This window comes from Fundulus heteroclitus, chromosome 13 (assembly GCF_011125445.2).
Source record: "Fundulus heteroclitus isolate FHET01 chromosome 13, MU-UCD_Fhet_4.1, whole genome shotgun sequence".
Taxonomy (NCBI): domain Eukaryota; kingdom Metazoa; phylum Chordata; class Actinopteri; order Cyprinodontiformes; family Fundulidae; genus Fundulus; species Fundulus heteroclitus.
In genome coordinates this window covers 18199700-18220889 of record NC_046373.1, presented here as the reverse complement: position 1 = coordinate 18220889, position 21190 = coordinate 18199700, and the positions used below count along the sequence as shown (strand labels likewise).

General features: G+C 38.4%; 2 protein-coding genes across 3 annotated transcripts; one reads left to right on the top strand and one right to left on the bottom strand.

Annotated features, from left to right (window-relative positions):
- Nucleotides 1-769: 769 nt before the first annotated feature.
- Nucleotides 770-8527, top strand: LOC105935147 (trypsin-3). Its single transcript, XM_036145265.1, has 5 exons — nt 770-1019; nt 1160-1313; nt 4165-4418; nt 6859-6995; nt 8277-8527. The coding sequence occupies exons 1-5, from the start codon at nt 980-982 to the stop codon at nt 8424-8426; spliced, it is 735 nt and encodes a 244-aa protein (XP_036001158.1). The 5' UTR covers nt 770-979; the 3' UTR covers nt 8427-8527.
- LOC110369328 (40S ribosomal protein S19) lies at nt 8221-16241 on the bottom strand. Of its 2 annotated transcripts, none has more exons than XM_036145267.1 (6): nt 16104-16241; nt 15602-15672; nt 13651-13751; nt 12351-12534; nt 9167-9221; nt 8221-8834 (listed from the first exon to the last, which is right to left on the bottom strand). In XM_036145267.1, the coding sequence occupies exons 2-6, from the start codon at nt 15670-15672 to the stop codon at nt 8787-8789; spliced, it is 459 nt and encodes a 152-aa protein (XP_036001160.1). In that variant the 5' UTR covers nt 16104-16241; the 3' UTR covers nt 8221-8786. The 2 variants fall into 2 exon arrangements, with proteins under 2 accessions (XP_036001160.1, XP_036001159.1); XM_036145266.1 differs by lacking the exon at nt 16104-16241 and adding an exon at nt 15948-16058.
- Nucleotides 16242-21190: the final 4949 nt, after the last annotated feature.

Sequence of the window (21190 nt, the reverse complement as noted above, 5' to 3'; positions counted from 1 at the left end):
AATATAGGGTCACATATATTTGCTGGAAACAAATCTGTTGCATGCCTTGTAGTTCTTTAAACGTATTGAATTATTGAGGCTTTAGACCAGGGGTGTCAAACTCATTTTGGTTGAGGGGCCGCATTCAGCTTAATCTGATCTCAAGAGGGCCACACGAGTTAACTCATTGCAAGATTAAATAGAACTAATAAATGTGGACTTGTTGATTTTTATATTAAGTTAATTTCACTTTTACACAATATATTATGAATAACCTCAGCGTTTTTAAGAAAAGTATGTGCAATTTCAGCAACACTTTTATTCAGTTAAACATTTACTTATGCATTATGCATAAGAACTGATCACAGTGATTGTACAATGTTGAAAAACATTTATTCACATTTTTTGGAACTTAAAAACACTGTCCTACATGACAAAACACATCAAACAGATAAAAATAAAATTATTTGAATTTTTCCACACCTGAAGCTTAATCTGCTAATTAAAACACAGCGCCCCTCGTGGACAATATAGGAACTGCATATTTTCAATTAAATAAAGTACATGTTTTTTTCCAATAATTGTTTTATCATTCTCTTCCTTTTATCTTGTCCACTTGTGAAAGTCAAATCTGATGAGCTCTTTGTGGCATCTTATTGCCACATTGCCAGACAGGACACTGAAAAAAAAAAAAAAAATTTTTTTTTTTTTTTTTATAATGATAATGCATTTAGCCACAGGGCCGGACTAAATTGTTCGGCGGGCCGTATGTTTGACACCCCTGCTTTAGACGGTGTATTTTCTCCTTATATAGAATAAATTAAGCTAAAGCAGCATAAAGAGAGCCAGCATGTTGGACACCAGTCAAGGACTTTGTGTTGCTTTCAGCCATATGGTTCTTTCCCATCTCTTTCCTTTGATAAGTTGGGATATAAAAGGTAGGAGAGGGGGTTTGAAGAGCTCTGCTGCTGGCTAGATCCACACGCAGACTGACCCTACCATGAAGATCCTCATATTCTTGTCTTTGCTTGGAGCAGCACGTAAGAACGGACCTTTTTATTTAATTTATATGACATTATTTTGTGTTTATATCACGGCTCAACAAAATTCCAGTAGATTTTCTTCCAAGTGTTTCTCAGTGTCGTCCCTGTATGCATACAGATGACATTTGCTCTTTCAGTTGTCGCAGCTGACGATGAGAAAGTTGTCGGCGGATACGAGTGTGGCAGACACTCCGTTCCCTACCAGGTGTCTCTGAACGCCGGCTACCATTTCTGCGGTGGCTCCCTCATCTCCAGCCAGTGGGTCATTTCCGCCGCTCACTGCTACAAGTCGTAAGTAAAAGAAGTCGCATTTTAAGATCCTACATCTATCAATATGGCTGAATGTGCCAGGCAATGAAGAAAGGGTGAACTATAACAACATTATCATTAAGCAATCAATAAACTGCATAAGAAACTAGACTATGCAAAACGTTAGTCAAAAACCAAGATGCTGGCTCACTGCAAAAACAGAACTAAAAGTAAGTAAAATTTCCTTGAAATAAGTGTATTTGTCCTTGATTTGAGCAGCTAAATGAGATTATCTGCCAATGGAAAGAGTGATTTTAACCCTAAAATAAGATAATTAGATATCCTGCACTTGAAATAAGTTGATGGAGATGAGTTGTTTCTATTTTAAGTGCAAATATCTTATTCCATTGGCAGATTATCTTATTTATCTACTCAAATAAAGTACTAATACACTAATTTCAAGAAAATTTAAACTTATTTTAGTGCTGTTTTTGCAGTGTGGATCATATTTTTTTTATTTATCTTTTTAAAAAATCCAATGTTGTGTTAAAAAGTCTCAAAAACACAATTTTATCCATAATTTTCCAAGTCTTGAAAATGCACATTGCATTACAAGGCTTTTGAATTCAAGGGATGAGTCACAGAACAGACGACTTTACAAAAGAGCCATTTAAATTCAGAATTGTTTTTGGGAACTTTGTTGCCACCAGTCTGTCACAAACACACAACATTTCTCCATATTTTACACTGAATCTATTAAAAATAACACAGAGGATCATACGGTTTGAGAAGAAAACAGTAGTTTATCACCAGCATGATTCCAGAAGAACCTTTCAGCTACAAGGTGGGTTTATTGAAGAGAATCGTGGCCGTCTTGGAAGATGAGCGTTGATTAATTTGAAGGAATCATCTCAAAATATTTGTCTCTGGGTGATTTATTTTCCCAAATGGATCAAGAGAGTGCAGAACCTTACAAAGGTAGTGACACCCCATTTAACTTTGTTCTTACAACCAGAAACTTCAATGTATTTCATCAAGATTGCAAGAAGTATTGCCCAATTTTAAAGCGACAGGTAAAATATGATTTTTTTTAAACAACTAAAAGTCTGAAAGGTTTGGTATGCCTGTAAATATAATTTAGTGGAACCAGTTGCCTTCAAAAGTCCCCTAAACAGGAAATGGAGCGCTAATCAGAGAAAAGGGCCATGGTAACGACTGTGGAGGAACTTTAGAGATCCACAGCACGTTTGAGGGAAAGTGTCGACTGGACTACAACACTGCAAAAAGAGAACTAAAAATAAGTCTAATTTTCCTGAAATTAGTGTAATTATCCTTGATTTGAGCAGGTAAATAAAACGATCTGCCATTGGAATAAGATTTTTGGACTTAAAATCGGAACAATTCATCTCTTTGATCTTATTTCAAGTCCAGTTTATCTAACTATCTTATTTTAGGGGTCAAAATACTCATTCCATTGGCAGATAATCTTATTTATCTGCTCAAACCAACGACAAATACACTAATTTCAAGAAAATTATACTTTTAGTTCTCTTTTCGCAGTGAAGTAGTCCGCAAATCTGGCGAAAAGAAAGCCGTTTTTGAAAGAAAGTCATAAGAAGGAAAATGAACTCCTCTGAACGCCATGATGCTGCGGGGAGGCTTTTCTTTAGCAGGGACAGGGAGGCTGGATGGAAAACGTTTGAAGCGTGGAAAAAGACTTAGAGGCTGAGGTTGAGGTTCATTTTCCACTCTCTCATGCAGACAGAACTACAGTAGAATGGTTCAGATCAAATCATGTTGACCTATTGCAACGGCCTAGTCAAAGTCCAGACCTAATTGCGATGAGAATCTGTGGTAAGACTTAAAATCCACCTCTCACAAACATTCTCCACTGAGTTTCAGCTATTTAGCAGAGATGAACGACTTGCAGCTGAAATCGCAGCACACAGTTGTTCTACTGCGCTCTGGTTTAGGGAGACGCAGGGGCGGTTCTAGACAGGGCCCAATAGGGGCCTGTGCCCCTGTAGAACTGTTCCTGGCCCTTGTTATGGCCCCTGTACTAAAGATATGATATTAAAATTCTTAGGATGATAAATGCTGACAAAGATACCGTGACTGACTGGTCATTTGGATCAGTTGTATTTTTTACGTTTATGGTTTTACCCAATAATAAAATAGACTTAGACTTAGACAACTTTATTGGTCATTTTTTATGCACAAAGTGCGTACAGAACGAAATTTCGTTTGCATACAGCTTGAAAAAATCACAGTATATTGCACCAAATATCAGGATAAAGATGCAGCAGCGATTTATGTAAACAATTGAAATGTAAACAATGCAAAACAATGTAAACAATGCAGGGGAAATAGACAGTGTGCGATTCACGGTATCCAGGAGAGTATTATTAAAAGCTGTGTAATATACGAATGTGGTACAGGATTCGTACCACATAACAAAATAATAAAAAAATATATATAAAAAAATAACAATAATTAAAAAATGTAGCTGTTTCACATTAAGCTCCTGCTGTATTGAGAAAAGATCAGGGTAACCTGCAGTTTCAGAGCCACAATTGGTTCTTTGGCTTACTTAATATATTAAACGATGAAATGTTGAACTGTTTAGGCTTTTTTCCCAATCTTTTGTTCTGTGCCCCTGTGAAAAAACACTGGCCCCACCCTGGCCCCCCTGCTAAATTTGGTCTAGAACCACCACTGGGAGACGTTAAGATAAAATCTCAATAAAAATGCAATGAAGTTTGTGGTTTTAATGTGATAAAATGTAAAAACGAGGCTCTTGTGCAGCAGTAAAGACAAAGTTCAGCTATTCGCCCTCTGACTGCACACAGAGGGCTTATAGGGCCTGCTGTGACGCTTTCTTCCTCACCACCAGACGCATCCAGGTGCGTCTCGGTGAGCACGACATCGCTGTGAATGAAGGCACCGAGCAGTGGATCGACGGCGCCAAGATGATCCGGCACCCTCAGTACAACAGCTACAACCTGGACAACGACATCATGCTGATCAAGCTGAGCCGACCCGCCGCCCTCAACGGCTACGTCCAGACCGTGGCCCTGCCTTCCCGCTGCCCCGTGGCCGACGAGAGCTGCCTGGTGTCCGGATGGGGCAACACCTCCGCCGGTGGAAGTAGGTGAAGGGAGGAAGGGGAGGTCCCGCGTGTTTTAGGTGTTTTTCCCTAACCCCTACATGTCTTTCTTTTTTTTTTTTTTTTTTTTCACTGTTCTCACGGGCTGTTTTATTTTATTTTTTTTAATCCTTTCTCCACTTCCTTGATATTTTTCACATGTCAGGAATGTCACCACACATTCAGTGAAATTTTAATGAAGTTGTTTTCTTTTTTTTTCTTCTTTTTTTCCTTTTTTTTTTCCATTTTTTGTCTTTTTCTTTTTTTTTCTTTCCTTTTTTTTCTTTTTTTCCTGTTTTTTTTTCTCTTTTTTTCTTTTTCTTTTTTTTCCCTTTTTTTCTTCCTTTTTTTCTCTTTTTTTTTCTTCCTTTTTTTTTTTTTTTTCTTTTTTTTTTCTTTTTTTTTTCCTACATGTCTTTCTTAAATAAATGGGTGATTAACAGGCCTCTGCAGCCCGTTGATGGCTGCTGAGGATGTGCTGGAGCAGAGACGCAGTGTTGTGTAGTAACGAAGTAAAAATACTTCACTACTGTACTTAAGTATATTTTGGAGTACTTTATACTTTTCTCGAGTATAACATTTTTTGATAACTTTTACTTTTACTTCACTATATTTCTGAACTTAATTGCATACTTTTACTCCAATACATTTTCAATGTTTGGTTTAGTTACTCGTTACAAAAAGAGAGAGAGAGAGACTCACGCACGCAAGTGTTTTGACCCCACCTACTGATTGACTGCGACAAAGTCGGGATTTGCCTGACCTTGTTCATCACCACCAACAGGATAAGAAGCTGGTTCAGTGGTAAAGCAGGTTAAATTAACCTTGTGGTATAGGTAAAGCATCTAATAGCAGAGTCCTAATTTTCTTAACTAAATGATACCTGCAACCACAGGTGTATCTATCAGCAAATTTACCACTTCCTGTAGGTTAACTATCACTTTATTACTTAACCATGTTCCCTTTGCCTGCACTTGGTTGTGTACAATTTTAAAGTGCATAGCACTGACCTTACTTGAAGAAGGAAAACTGAAAGCTTACAAAAAGGTTGTATTTTCTGTCTAAACTTGTTCTAAATTTCTCCTGCACTTGGCTGTTTATATTATTTTAAGGTAATTTGACTTTCTAAGTTTACCAATATCTAAAAAATGTCATTCAAACTGCATTTGCTTTGTTTTACTTATACTTTTTATTACATTTTTTATTTACAGTAATTTTCATACTTAAGTACAAGACATTTAAGATACTTTAAGACTTTTACTCAAGTAACATTTCAGTCAGTGACTTGGACTTTTACCAAAGTCATATTTTGGAGAGGTACCTCTACTTTTACTTGACTCCGAGATTTCAGTACTTTATACAACACTGCAGAGACACATCTAAAACATGTAGGACAGTCGATCCCGAGGAGGACCAGGGCTGAAGACCTCTAGTCTAGATACATTTTTTTTAAATATCTATTTAAAGGAGTAGAGCATGGGCCCTATGTATGGGGGCCTCAGTCCTCCCAGGTTCTAGTCCTGGCCCGTGGACCTTTGCCACACACTGTATCTTCCCACCTCTATCTCCACCTTATTTCCTGTAATACTGCCAAATAAAGACCCCTGGTGGCCACTGCTAACCCTCGTGGCCATGGGAGGTATTTCCAGATTTAAATTCATATATAAATGAACAAACTAAGAGTTCAATCTGAAAAACTCACAGAGAAAGAAATGGCAATTAGAAGGATTTTATTGACACAATATTTTAAGTCTTTGGCGCTCAGACTTCGGCAGGAACATTAATGCTGAATTATACTTTTAATATGCATAAGTAGATGTATGTGAACAGGGATGTCCCCCCCCCCCCAGGTCTGAAACTGGTGGTGGAGTGGAGATAGAAGAAGTTTGTTCAGTCCATATGGTGATCTGTTTAAGGTAGATGTCCAACTTGATAAACACAGGTTTGCATGAACTGTCCATGATGAGCAAGCTTGAAGCGACTGTGGAGAGGAAAAACTCCCCTTTGGGAAGAAACCTCTGGCAGAACCGGGCCCAACATGGCGGTCTTCTGCCGGACTAATAACGGGGTGATAGGGAGTGCTGAAGACTGAAGGGAGAAAACACTCTGATAGGTTGAGGATGGAGGAACGTCTTGGAAGCTAGATGAACTCAGCTACGATGGTGGAGAAGGGGTTGGGGGTGGGTTGAATCGGACATCTGATTCGAAATCCGACATGCAATCCGTTTGCGCTTGCTGGTTAGCAGGCTAAGACGTGGATTTGAAGTTGCTTTTAAGATGCGCGCGGAATGCTGATTGGCTTCATGGAGGTGCGGTTCGTAGCTGATTGGCTCACATCAGAGGCGGATCGGACTCTGATTGAATGGAGGCAGACGATGAGTTTCTTCGATTGAATTTGTGCTTCAGCTTTATTTTAGCTTCCCTTTTTTTTTTTTTTACCAGGCAACTACCCTAACAGACTCCAGTGTCTGAGGCAGCCCATCATCGACCACCGCATCTGCAGGAACGCGTACCCCCACCTCTTCACCGACAACATGGTGTGCTCTGGATTCATGCACGGAGGCGCCAGCAGCTGCCAGGTGAGGCCGTCAGAAGGCCGCAGCTCAGAGAGAGTCGTTTAATTTTGCATTTATCATTTCTCCAAGCTTTGTTGTAGGAGAATTGAGAAGGGAGTATAAAAAAATGTGAAAATTAAAGAAAAAAAAAAGAGTAACACAAAGGTTAATGGGAATTATTTACACTGACAGTACATGTTTCACACATTGCTGATAGCTTTACTGCTTTAGAGAAATAATGCTCTATCTACAAGTGATACATTAATTTTTGTTCAGTGAAAGGTTCATAAAACTGCGATATAAAGCTGAAAATGTACCTCAGAGAGCAAAAAGCATACAGGCTGGTAATAAAATTAGTTTGGGGGGTGGACTGAAAGTCAGGGATTATAACACAATAATAAACTCTAACATAAATCCGTCTAAAGTCACACACCTGCTGCTTGGTTTTCATCGGTCATTTCCCTGGTTTTCCCCCTTAACCTTTCGCTTAAGGGGGAAAATTAAATTAATACAAATAAATTGTAATTTATTTACAAATTATTTTGTAAATAAATTACAGAATTTTCTTGTGTAGCACTTTTCTCTCCTGCCTTGTCGTCTTTGTGGTCTGACTCCTCCCTTTGCATCCGTATGTTCATAACATTCGGTGCCCGGGGGGCGTGACTTTGATCGGCAAGGTATGACGAATGATTCTGATTGGATGAAGACTGACAGAAAAAGCACTGATTGGCCAGGCGGGGAAAATCGAACCAATAAGAGACCAACATCAAGTCACTTGGAAGCCAAAAGTAAATACAAACATAATTTTTTTCCCCAGCATCTTTTCAGTGTTGAAACATTTAAATCAGGTGACCTACACAAAAACAAAAATAATAATAAAATAACACAAAATCTCAGCATACGTAAAAAATTTTTTTGCCTTTCTGATAAGTTCACTCTATGTTGCTTTAGACCTAACTTTAGGGTAGACTAGCTTGTTCTTCCATTACTCATTAAGTGTGTATCTCTGTGTTTTTGCCACTGTCACACCTGAATTAGGACAATAAAGCTCTTTCTTATCTAATCGTATCATAACAATATATATTGGCTCCCGTATATTTTATTTACTCTGGTTATAAAACATTGTGAAATCCTGGTTTCCAGATAACAAACTCTCTTTTTTTTTTTTTTTAAATCATGCCAGTTTTTTTTCATGACCTTATTTTGAAAATACTAGTACGTTTATACAGAAAAAGACAATATTGACCAGTTTTTAGTGATGACAAAACATTTCTCTTTATTGGTCTCGCCCCCCTCCATCCGCAGGGTGACTCCGGCGGTCCTCTGGTGTGTGGCGGTCAGCTGCAGGGAGTTGTGTCCTGGGGTTACGACTGCGCCATGCAGGGACACCCCAGCGTCTACGCCCGCGTGTGCCGTTACAACAGCTGGATCAACTCCGTCATGCTCAGCAACTAAACACCTATACATTCATGTATCTGCTGCTGTTACAGCTACGTCATAATGTTTCTGCAAACAAGAGCTGTGAAATTTAATAAAACGTGTCGTCGGGTCCGTTGCATTTGTTCTGTTTTTTCTGGTCCTCGCAGCTTTGTGGTGGAGAGCGACGACTTTTTAACATGCTAATGCTTGGTTATACTGTTGTTATTGGTTCACAAGTTCAGCTGTACTCCGCTATAGACTCATGCATCTCTCTCTCTGCCTTCTGTCCCTGGGTACTGTGGGAACCCGGCTGATATGGAAAGGCAAGCAAACTTGTGTAAACATACAGCGAAAGATAACTGTGTTTCACCGGTGTTTATGCTCTGGGTGCTTTTCTCAGGCGGCGCTTTGCAAACTTCGCTGTTTCTTGTTTGCTGAGGCGACCTGGACTCACAAATGGAAACACAGAGAGAACAGAGGAGCAATAAATACGCGGCATCCTCTTTCTAAGTAAAGTTATTGCACAGTTTCTTACAGGCATTGTGGCAGTAAATACCATAGGTTCTCCTTTATTTGCTGTTTGTTTGTTATTAAGCAGAAAAAAAGCTGTAAAATAATGAAATGCCAAGTTTCTCTCAAATAAAAAATTACTCATTTTAGAGGCTACAATTTTTCTCAATCTCACAATCTTCATTTATGATGGAAAATTTTGTGTTGGCAAGTTTTTTTTTTTTTTAATATATATAACAATAATATTTCAATGTGGAAAAACCCACCTGACCAGCAATCCTATCCAAGTCTCTCTGACCCTGAGGAGTAAGCCGACGACCGCTGTAAGGACAAATGTTGAAGATTAGACACTGATTCAAATCCAACGCCTTAATGTCAAATATCGTGTCTTGCAAAAGTATTCATACACTTTTAACTTTTTTTTTTAATTTTGTCTCACTACAGACATAAACCCTTAATGTATTTACAGTTTATGTGACAGAAAAACAGAGCAGATCTGAATTGTGATGTGGAAATAAAATGATAAATGGATTTTAAAGTTAACTTTTTTTTTTAACAAATGAAAACCTGAAAAGTTTGCATTTAGCACCCCTTGAATCGATACTTTTCACAGCGATAACGGCTGAATGTCTGTTGGATACGAGTCTACCTGCAATCTACCTAGAGACTGAAACCATTTTTTCTTTGCAAAATAGCTCGAGTTCAGTCAGACTGGAGTGAGAGACTCTGTGAACGTGAATTTTCCAAGTATTGCTTCAGATTTTGTACTGGACTTAGGTCTGGGACAGTGAGCGGGGCTATTTTGATGCACAAATCTGAACTGATCACTGACTGTAGATTTAGGGTTGTTGTCCAGTGGGAAGGTGAGCCTCTGCCCCAATCGACACTCTTGTGCAGCCTCTAACAGGTTTTCTCCTAGGCTTGCCCTGTATTCAGCTCCATCCATCTCACTATAAACTTTGACTAGCTTCAATGTTCCTGCTGAACAAAACCATCCCCACAGCCGGATGCGGCCACCACTGCAGAGTCCCTCGTTCCATGCGTTTGCTTAGACTTAGACTCAACTTTATTTATCCCTTGGGATTGCTCCTTCAGGGAAATTCTGGTTCCAGTAGCTAATACAGAGTACAAAGGGCAAAATTTGTAGCCTCGTGAGACCATCCTGATCTCGCGAGCTTTCAAGGTTTCACTCGCAGATCAGTCTGGCTACTTTCCGTTAAAGAAAATTTGGAGCCGTTCACCAAACGAACGTCCAATCAGCGTTGGCTTTGAGGCGGGTTGAGGTGTGACGCAACGAGAAGATCGACAGTTCAGTCTAAAGAACATGGCGGCTTCAGCCGATGAAACTAGCGTTAGCGTGGCTATCGAGCAAATTTTATCGGAATTACAGAGTATTTCTTCACTGAAAGAAGAGCAAAACACTGCTCTGGAGGCTTTTCTCAGAGGAAAAGATGTTTTTGCTCTTCTCCCGACTGGTTTCGGCAAGAGCTTGTGGTTGCGTCGCTGTTAGTACGTCATATGCTTTGTTGGTTTATTTGGCCCGTCTATCACCAACATAGGCCAATCAGCTAGCCAGTATTTTCGCCCCTTCCCAAAATTACTTCAACGGAAGGTTTCCAGATGGATATGCGGAGCAAATCTATCTGGCGGAGTCAGGTTACAGAATTAGAGCCTTTGAAGATAGAATACAATAAACAATAAAATACAATACAAAAAGAGTGTATGTAGTGCAAAGGAGCACAAAAAAAGTTGTAATCTCTTGGAATATGATAAATAAATAAAAAATTACCCAAACTGCACAGTAGGTGGCATGTGTTATTGCACAGTGAGAGAAAATATTGCATGAGTGACAACAGATATTGTTTTGCACAAGATGTCCAAAGGAGGGCAGAGGGTGGCTGGCATTGTTCATAATGTCCAACAGTTTAAGTGTCCTTGTCTCTGCCACCGTCTCCAGAGAGTCCAGCTTCTTGTACGGCTCGCCTGACCAGTTTGTCCAGTCTGGAGGTGTCCTTCTTGGATGTGCTGCTCCCCTTAGCACACCACGGTGTAAAAGAGGACACTGGCAACCGCAGACTGGTAGAACATCTCCAACAGCTTGTTGCAGATGCTGAACGACCTCAGTCTCCTCAGGAAGTGCATCCTGCTCTGTGTCTTCCTGTGCAGGGGGCTGGTGTGTGTTGACCAGTCCAGTTTATTGTCCAACCACACCCCAAGGTATTTATATGAGTCCACAGCCTCCACCTCAGCCCCCTCCAGTAGTACCGGCTTAGTCTTTGGTCCAATCCTCCCAAAGTCCGTGACCAGTTCCTTCGTCCTGGAGATGTTGAGCTGCGTCGCCGGCATGGCTCGCAGCAAACTGTCAACAGCGATTCTTCTGGCTTTTCAGCAAATGGGCTTCTTCACTAACCTGACTCCGCCAGATGGATTTGCTCCGCATATCCATCTGGAAACCTTCCGTTGAAGTAATTTTGGGAAGGGGCGAAAATACTGGTTAGCTGATTGGCCCATGTTGGTGATAGACGGGCCAAATAAACCAATCAGATCAACGAACATATGACGTACTAACAGAGCGACGACAAAAACACAACCACAAGCTCTTGTCGAAACCAGTCGGGAGAAGAGCAAAAACATCTTTTCCTCTGAGAAAAGCCTCCAGAGCAGTGTTTTGCTCTTCTTTCAGCGAAGAAATACTCTTTAATTCCGATAAAACTTGCTCGATAGCCACGCTAACGCTAGTTTCATCGGCTGAAGCCGCCATGTTCTTTAGACTGAACTGTCGCACTTCTCGTTGCGTCACACCTCAACCCGCCTCAAAGCCAACGCTGATTGGACGTTCGTTTGGTGAACGGCTCCAAATTTTCTTTAACGGAAAGTAGCCAGACTGATCAGCGAGTGAAACCTTGAAAGCTCACGAGATCAGGATGGTCTCACGAGGCTACTTCTTCACGCCACTCTTCCATAAACCCCAGGTCTGTTTGTGTGCATAATTGATTACTAATCTGATTGATCAATTATCCTGTTGACAGATTCCCCAACCAGAACTAAGGATGTATGCAGCTCCATCGATCTGTGAGCTTACGCTGTAATAAACCCTCATTACCTTAAATCCTGCTTCAAGGTTCCCAGAATTTACTTTTACAGTTATCTTGATTTACAGTTTTTCAAGATTTCCGTTGATCTTTTGTACTCGTTGCGTTATAACCAATTTTCAGTCTAGATCCTGACAATTTATTTATTTCCAATCACTTTCCACTGAACCATTCAGGCATAAATAGACCCCTAAATTAATGTGCTGCGCTGACACATATTAGAGAATTTAGCAAAGAACCAATTTCCAGCCGATCTTTAAGTACTTTGTTACTTGCAGCTTGGCAGGAAGAGACTAGACAATTGACCAAGGCCATTTTAAAAAACTGGAGATGTACGTCCATGGCTTTGTTGTCTTACCCATTGGGGTCCTTCTCCACCATCTTGAGGCCCTCCAGGGCTTGAAGAACCTTCCTTGCCACGTTCCTGGAGCCCACACTGAAGTGGGCGGGGCACACACCGTTCCGCTGGCGCCCTCCGTAGATCTTGATCATGGCGCCCACGCCCACACCTCCTCGCAGATAAAGGTGGCGGGCTGTGGACGCTGAGTGAGACGTAAAAGAAAAACATAGTTCTGGAAATATGTCGCAATATGTACTGGTTTTATCATATATAAAGCATTCCCGACTTACTCCTCCAAATAACATTCCAACTTATCATTTGTGATATTTGCTTAGAAACTTTTTGTGCATAAAATACATATCAAGAGAGGAATGTATTCCATATCGTGAGGTTTGGACATTCGGCATCTGAGCGGTCTTTCATGTGTTACGCAACCACTTCTGTAAGATTATAAACCCCAAGGGCATCTGAGAAGGCTTTAAATAACTCTGGACATTCCAAAGAGACGGAGGAATGCAAGATGAAGTGAAATTAAAGGCAACATCAAAGGACTTAGAATGAGGCTAAAGCCAATTTATATGAAATAAATCCTTGCTGACCCATTTAGACTAAATGCTTGACAAATAAGTGATAATTTCTTTAGTGAGAGAAAAGGCAGAACGTGTAAACAGTGAACCTAGACTACTAATGACAGCCTTTTTGTTGTGCTTTTTGTAATCCGCTATTCATATCGTTACTGATAAGATCATTGAAGTAACCTGAGATTTAAAAAAAAAGGATGCATGGCTGATTATAAAGCCTAAAATGTGCATTTCAACTACCTTAAACAGTATCTTACTGTTATCTGTGGAGGCCCTGAAGTGCCAAAATAATAATAATAATAAAAAACAATCATTAAATTATTACATTTGGAAATATTAAAGAATTTCCTTGAACTTGTGAACACATACATAAATAACAAATAAATATGTAAATGTATTGTCTTGTGCTGAAGTACAAAATGATTATAATTATTTAATCTCTCAGCCTGTTAAAGTCAGTGGGCAGGACCAATTCCAGTGTAGTGAAGATGGTAACTTGAAGTGGGCTTACTGATGAAATAATAATAGTCATAGACTTCAAATTCTATTTATAGAATTTCACAAATATAAAATTAGGTTTTTGATAAACTACATAATTAAAATTGAAATTTTAATTGTGGCATTTATTAAGACATGTAATTATTAATTTATGTTTTACATTTTGGTCCTTTGCATTAATCTGGCTAATGACCGGTCTATAATCTCTCTTGGGTGAACGGCGGTAAAGTAAAGCCTACCTGCTCTGGTGTAAAACCAGTTGTCATCACAGGGAGCTAGCTCCTTGTGCCTGGCCAGCTTCACAGTGTCAACCCACTCCGGGACCTTAAGTTTGCCAGACCTGAAAAAGATTTAGGACGACCACATATGGAGAATGCTAGATCTTAAAGTGTCAGGTGCATATGTCCATAGGGTTAGTGTTACAAATGGCCATTAGCGGCTGGATTAACTGGAGACTTGACGAAGAGATGTGGTGCAGCAGCTAAACCAGGTGTTTATTCACCAACACCGAACATCTTTACAATCATTCAGAGAATCCCGTTCAGCAGGTCACCTGCAAATGATCTAACGAGGGAGCCCTTTATACCCTACCTACTACACCCTCCATTTACCAGACCTACCATGAACAGAGTAAAATGAACATCTATGCACTAACAAACGTCCACCAAATGGCTAAAACATGTAAATATTTGATTTAACAAATATTACACATATTTAAAAACACATTTCCTAATAACCTGATTTTTCCAAAAAAATTGCCTAAGTTTGCGGGTAAAAAAAAGATGTATGGAAGGAAATTACATGGATGGAAAGACAGATGGACAGATGGAAAAACAGAGTAGAAGATGCCAGAGTTGCACAATATTGAATCACATTCATAACTGCAATATCAGCATGTATGAGATATCAGATGTAGGTGGCAGTTCTTGAACAGTTCAGCTTGTGAAAGGACTGCTTGGGATAGTTTTTTAATACATAATTTTTTTTTGTTCTGATGATTACACAGAATCCCTTTTAAAATGTATAAGATGTATATATATGGATATATATACGGGTTAATTTATAACTTGTAACAATGGTTTCTAACAACTAGAATGTTTCAACCCTGCCACACCTTTTAAACTATACTAAAAACAATATAAATGGCTTTTAGCCAACTGTTAATTAGCTGCGAATCTCATATTGCAAAAAAAAAAAAAAAAAACAATATCAAACCATTAATGTTAAAGACAAGTTTAAGTTACATTAATTTTGTACTTTTTTAGGAGTTTATTGATAGTATTCATCATAATACTGACCGCAGGTACAGACCAAACAGCAGGGAATGCCGTTGTTACATTTAGAGTGATTTTGAAGGCCTGCATTTTCTGGACAAAAAAAGGCAAGGTTGCTCTTGTGCAAAACCTTTACGCCTCACTCTCTCTCTGAGAAGCACTGGACTAATATAGGTGTGACACTGCATAGCAGAAACCTATTCTATTAGTTGGAAGGACTGTCACTGTCCTCAACTACTGCAACAGTTATTATCGCAATGTACAATAACCTCCCAGCTGAGCATTTTAAGAATATTTTTTCAGTCCTGATACATGGCCACTGATCAAACCAAACGAAACCCAATGATGCAAGAATAATCTTCTTTAAAAAAAAAAAACGCTACGTCCTTATTCTTTAAAAATGTAAACAATTTACAATAAATTGTACAAAAATGATGTACAAGTGGATGTATGGATGCCATGGATAAATGAATGGATAGTAGGGTTTTTTTACATCGGAAAAGGGGAATAAAGTCTAGAAATAGGGATACATTCCTTAAAAGGACTGTATTTAAACTCAAATAATTTGGGCTGCACACTTAACAGTGTGCAGCCCAAATCTAGGAAAATACTGCCATCACTACTACTACTACTAATAATAATAATAATAAGTATTATTATCATTACTATAATTATTACTAATAATAATAACAACAATAACAACTTTTATCTAATTATTATTATTATTATTATTATTATTATTATTATTATTATTATATTTGAATTTAAAAATATTTTTTTACAAAAAAGGAAACATCTACGCTCCACCGTGAACACAAAACTGTCATCAGGGATTAGCAGCATCCATTAGAAAGGGTGATTGACAGCCAGTGAGTAACACTGAAAGTCTGGCTTCACGTTTGTTTTTTTTACTCACTTTTTAAGAAAAGCTGACAACGCCTTGACGAACTCCTGCTGGTTGACATCTTTCACCGTCACACTGGGCATCTGAAAAAAAATAATAATGGAGACAAACGTAAGCTAATAAAACGATATTGGCGCGAGGGAGCTATCGCGGCTGATCTGGTGGCGCGTGCCGCAGCCGTTGGTAACGGTTGTCTTGCTAACAGCAGCTAAACTTAGCCTAGCTAAACGGCATGTAACCCAGCTGTGGGCAGGCAGTGCAACACATCGCACACCTAGGAGCTTTTATCTACATACGCTCTCTAAATTATTATTATTATTTTATATCAAGTATCATGTTTTTTTTTTTTAAAATATACTTTTAAAGCCGCTACTCGGGCTCCCTCGGTTGGAAGTATCCCCGCTTAGTCGAAGCTAACGCGGCGGAGCATCAGAAGGAAGGATGCTGATGATGAGGGATGGAGGAAGACTGTCCGCATGAGAAATGGATGACACCTTCAGTGCATTAAGCTTACCTGGACGCTTTAATTTGCCACTTAACCTCTCTTTTAAAACCGTATGAAGGTAACGGGTTATTTTTGTTTATATATACATTTGTTATTTTGTCAAACGGATAAAATAACGTTTTTAAACAAGCTGTTACATGCAAAGAATATGAAGTAATAGTGGTTGTATCCCAGCAGAGGGTAGTGTTGTGACAGTCTTTTTTTCCCCTCTCATTTCTCTTCTTTCTTTTTTTTTTTTCTCTTTTTTCCCCAACGGATTCAAAACCTCTTTTGAGGACTGCGGTGCAGACGGCAACAGAGGAGAAGTCGTCTGGTCGAGGGAGACAACACCATAAGGTTAGTAATTATTTAAAAATTGATATAACAGTAACTAATTCCACCTGGAAATACACTTGCTGTGTCGTATTTACATGTGAATGTGAGCTGCGGCAACTTAAAGGGTTAAGAACTAGAAGAAGAAAACGTAGTTTGTATGTTTTCTTCATGGAAAATACAATTTACTGTGAATTATTTCGATTTTTAAAGGATAATAGGGATGGATAATTTTTTTTAAAGAATATTATTCCTTGGTTTGGTTTGATCAGTGGCCATCTTTTCAGACTGAGGTTAAATCCCAGGCCTCCCTTTGCAAGGCTGAATACTACCCTTCGAAAACAAAGAAATAAACACTAAGTGCTCTTGGGGTTTTGTCATTACAAATGTCATACGTAATTCAAGTGGCATGACAAATTACAGTGTTCTCTACCCCAACGGACCAAGCCAATAGGTTTTTAGCTCTTTTTGTTTGCAACCACTGCTATTTTCTTTCTTTTCCCCTCGCCTTTTTATTTATTTCTCAGTCCTCAAACTATCTTAAGGTTTAAGTCGTTGCATTACGGCGTCTTTTTATTCGATCATCCATGGACCCATCACTGCGTCGACATGTTTTTTTTTTTACATTTTTAAATAATACTAAGCAGCCATTTAAAAAAATGTGCATTGAACAGTCTTTATCATTGCTTCCAAAAATATGAAAGCACCTGCTTGGACTTTAAACTACAGGAGCGAGCAATACGGCTTGTATATGTTTAGGTTTTTAAATGCAAATGGCACAAATATGCTTAGTCTGGGTATACAGGGATGCTTGAGCAGACTTGAGATGAATAACAATAACAGAAATAAGGAACAAGAACTCAAATTCTGTTCAAAGTTGTGCTGCTCACCGTGTAAGTGTGCTTAAATTACAATAATGTGCGATTGAAATGTAGTGCATTTTGTAGTGTGTGTTAGCTAGTAGAATTGCCTGTAGATCGTTATTCCAATTTTTGTGAATGAATGCATAACATTGAAGATTAATTGAAAATGCCAGTTCATATTTACAAGTAGTGTTTCTATGATTAGACTAATGTAGCTACAAAGCCTGTCAAATTCTTATTTTTTTTAATTATTTTATTCAGTGATATGAAACATATGCAAAAAATGTTTGACCTAATAATTAATTTATTTTATAATGTTATATTATAAATAAGCTAATAATCTTAGTGTAGTTTACTTTTAATGTTTTTAACTTGGACAAAGCACATTAATAAACAGTTAAATAAACGTGCCACGGTTTGCTAAAAGTCTATTTTTGTTTGTCCTTTGAAAAGTGTCTCAGACTTCCCTTTGACATTTAATACAAACAACAGAAACGATGATAATGTAAGTGCAACATTCACAAATCAAAATCAGGAAATATTTAAATCCTAAGCCTGTCTAAAACTGGCAAGAAAGTAAAATTTAAAAGACCAGTTGCAACCTGAAAAGTGTTTATAAGTCAAATATTCTTTAAAATAGCTACAATAATGAAACAAGAACAATTTGGAAGTGTTCTAATTTAACATTTAAAATATCAAGAACTATGATAGAATAAGCTAAAGTATATTTATAGTTGACTGCTGCATTCCTGTAATAATTTCCCTTATATAGGAAACTTTTGACCAATCTGTATAATCTGATTTAATTTGACTTTGTAAAGTGCCTTGAGATGGCATGTTTTATGAATTGGCCCTATATAAATAAAATTTAATTGAATTGAATTAATAAATGTAACAGGATAACTTAGGGTTTAAAACATGCAGTCAGTGGATTTAAAGCTTTGTATCTAAACGGGGTAAATACTCGATAAAAATGTCAAATTTTTGTAATAACTAGACATCAGGATCGAGGACATTTATCCTATTCTGTCCCTGTATGTGCTGGAACAGGTTTTTAATAGCTTCTCTTTTCTTTTTTTTTTGTAGCTGCAAAAAAACGAAGCGTCAATGCTTACGTTTTTGCATCCGATAGCTTCTGAAGGTTTTGATTATGGGACATGTTACACAGAAGCATTAATGTTAATTTTACCATATCAATATCATAACATGGCAGCCGTACAAACTTGATAAGATCTAAAATGCAGCTAGAGCGTTTTTTTTTTAGCTCGATCGGCTCTGACCTGCTGTTCAGCCTCAAACGGCCCCTTTCTGTGCCAGTCCGACGACGGCACAGAAAGCAACGTTCAGGCCGCGCTTACTCTCTGACAGACACATAGACAACAAGAAAACAAAGGGCTGACAGTTTGTCCTTTTACATTTTAGGACGTAAATGTACACAGAACAAGCAGAGAAAGTTCCTTCTTTGAGGATTAGGTGCATTTTGTTCTCAAAATACAACTTTCTGAAACATTTAGCTCTCGAAGTTGCTCAGATACCACCTTCATCCAACAACAATAACATGGAAAGAATGTTTCCATGTTTTCCTGGGGGATTTTATTTGGACTTACAGCTTCCTAATACATGTTTAGCCTTATTTTCTGATTTCTTAGGTGGATTTAGAAAAGTTTGTGCAAGTTGTTTCAGTTTTGAACAATCTTGTAGTTGTCAGGATTCTGTGTAACAGCACACAACTGAGTCCTCGATCGAAGAATACTAACAGAATAGAGATGTATTATGTAAGTTTTAGGTCTCATTAAAGTGCTTATTTTTGCTTTTATCGCTGCTGCAGGGACTTTTTTAGACTTTGAAAATAGCAAAATAAACCAAATAGAAGACAAATTAATTATTTACCTCAGTGTAGATTTCATATCCATCCATGTTAAATTGAAAAGCAGTAACTTCAAATTCATATCTGTGGCTTTGATTAAACTTTGAGTGGAAAACATTTTGTGTTGCTTCACATGTAAAATGTGCTACATACCCTATTTTTGATCGGTAGCTAACTTGGGGTTAGGTGCCTTGCACCTGGGCACATTAACATGTGACCGGGGAAATGTGGAATCCAACCCACAACCTTTGATTGCAAGATGATGCAATCGGCCGACAAAAAGAAGAACATTAAACTAAAAAACAGAAATTAAAGATGAAGTTAATCAAGTCCAGTTTTTTACTTATTCTGAAGCAAATAATGTCACACCAAACGAGATGTTTCTCTGGGATCTTTTAAGAGATTATTGTAAAAAAAAAAAAAACGAATAAATGGATACAATAAAAAAATAAACATTAAATAACTGGAACAATATTTAGTGCATAACCTAAACAACAGTTACGCATTTTAGCAGCTGGAGGTAGAAAGCTGTGTAACAGTCTAGTGGTTGTGCTTCTGATGTTCTGGTATCGTTTAGCTTATCGAAGTAATCCAGAAAGTTCACGGAGAGGGTGGGAGGAGTGTCTGACAATGCTCAGAGCCACGTTCCTGCAGCAACTCTAACATCCTACGCTGTTGTTTTAATTAATGCGTACGGTTCCGCCTTCTCAGCTCTACGTCGTTCACCGTCAAAATACGGAACAAGTCCGATTTTCTGCTCCGTCTCGCTCCAGCCGGGTCAAGCTCCACAACGGCAGTCGTAGCAAACAGGAAAAAGAAGTTAAATTGTGTAAATAGAGATCGTTAACCACAAAATACGTGTCTTAAATATTCACAATAAAGTTCACGGTTTTCTTTAAATATCGGACGCAAACCTCTCTTTTTGCACCAAATAAAGAAGCGAATATGCCATTTCAACATTTAATTTAAAACGGGGTGATCTTCAAATAGAATAGCCTTCTGCTTGATAACAGAACCCGGACACCCTGCAGTGAACGTCTCAGCTCCCCTCACTGTCCTCTGCAGGGACGTCCTCTCCGCCATACGGACTACAAATCTGACTGATGCTGATAGTTCTAGATATTAATAAAAAAAATAGTATTTTTTTTGGTAAAAATTAATACGGTAAAAGATCTGACACGATGATACAAAATGACTAAAGCAGTAATTTAATCTAGGTGTGAAGGTATAACAAGGTTTTTAGAAGTCGTCTTCCCGCCTTCTCTCTCTCTGCCCATCCTTTGCATGACTGCTGTCCATAAAGGCCACTAGTGCCGCAAAATTGTTTTCAAAATTGTTAAAAATCGTAAAACACATGGCTTATAGTCTTTTCTGTGAGATCACAGAGAAAACATGCCTTGGGATTGTTTTTTTCCGTATGCGTGAAGAAATTCAGATGTATTGTTGCCCCCACCTCCACCCTCACTCGCCACCTGTTGCTGTGCACTGCAGGCGAGCTGGCTGAAAGATGGCCGCTAAGACCTCAGCCTCACTTGCAAGTAAGACAAATTCAAAATAATCCCATGAAACACAACACCTAAGTTAGTCCTCGTCTTAAAACATAAAGCACGCCACCCATTACTCTCATTAAGGTAATGATAAAAACATTAAAGCTAAAATATTCTGTGCAATCCGTGTTTTTATTTTGAAAATTACTACAGCATTCAGCAGGCGCCTATTTCTACCTTTTTAACTGTACATGTATAAAGATCAAAATAACACTCTGTAGATATTTTTGCCAACATTGTTAATAAAACAGTAATAGTCCACATATTAAGTTACGTAACGGTGTAATTAATTGTTAGCTTTCTGTTTGAGATTGTAGCGGTCGGATCAAATTAATCATTTTTGGTCGCAATTTCTTTGCAGAAGTACCGCAATACAATGAAACCACGGCGTTTTCAAGGTTATCACAAGAGGGTCCCGTACATATTTTTTTTTCTCACTTTCTGAATAAGCGAGGGAACAGTTATATTTGCAAACAAAAAGAAAAAAAAAAAAACACACCGTAAAGA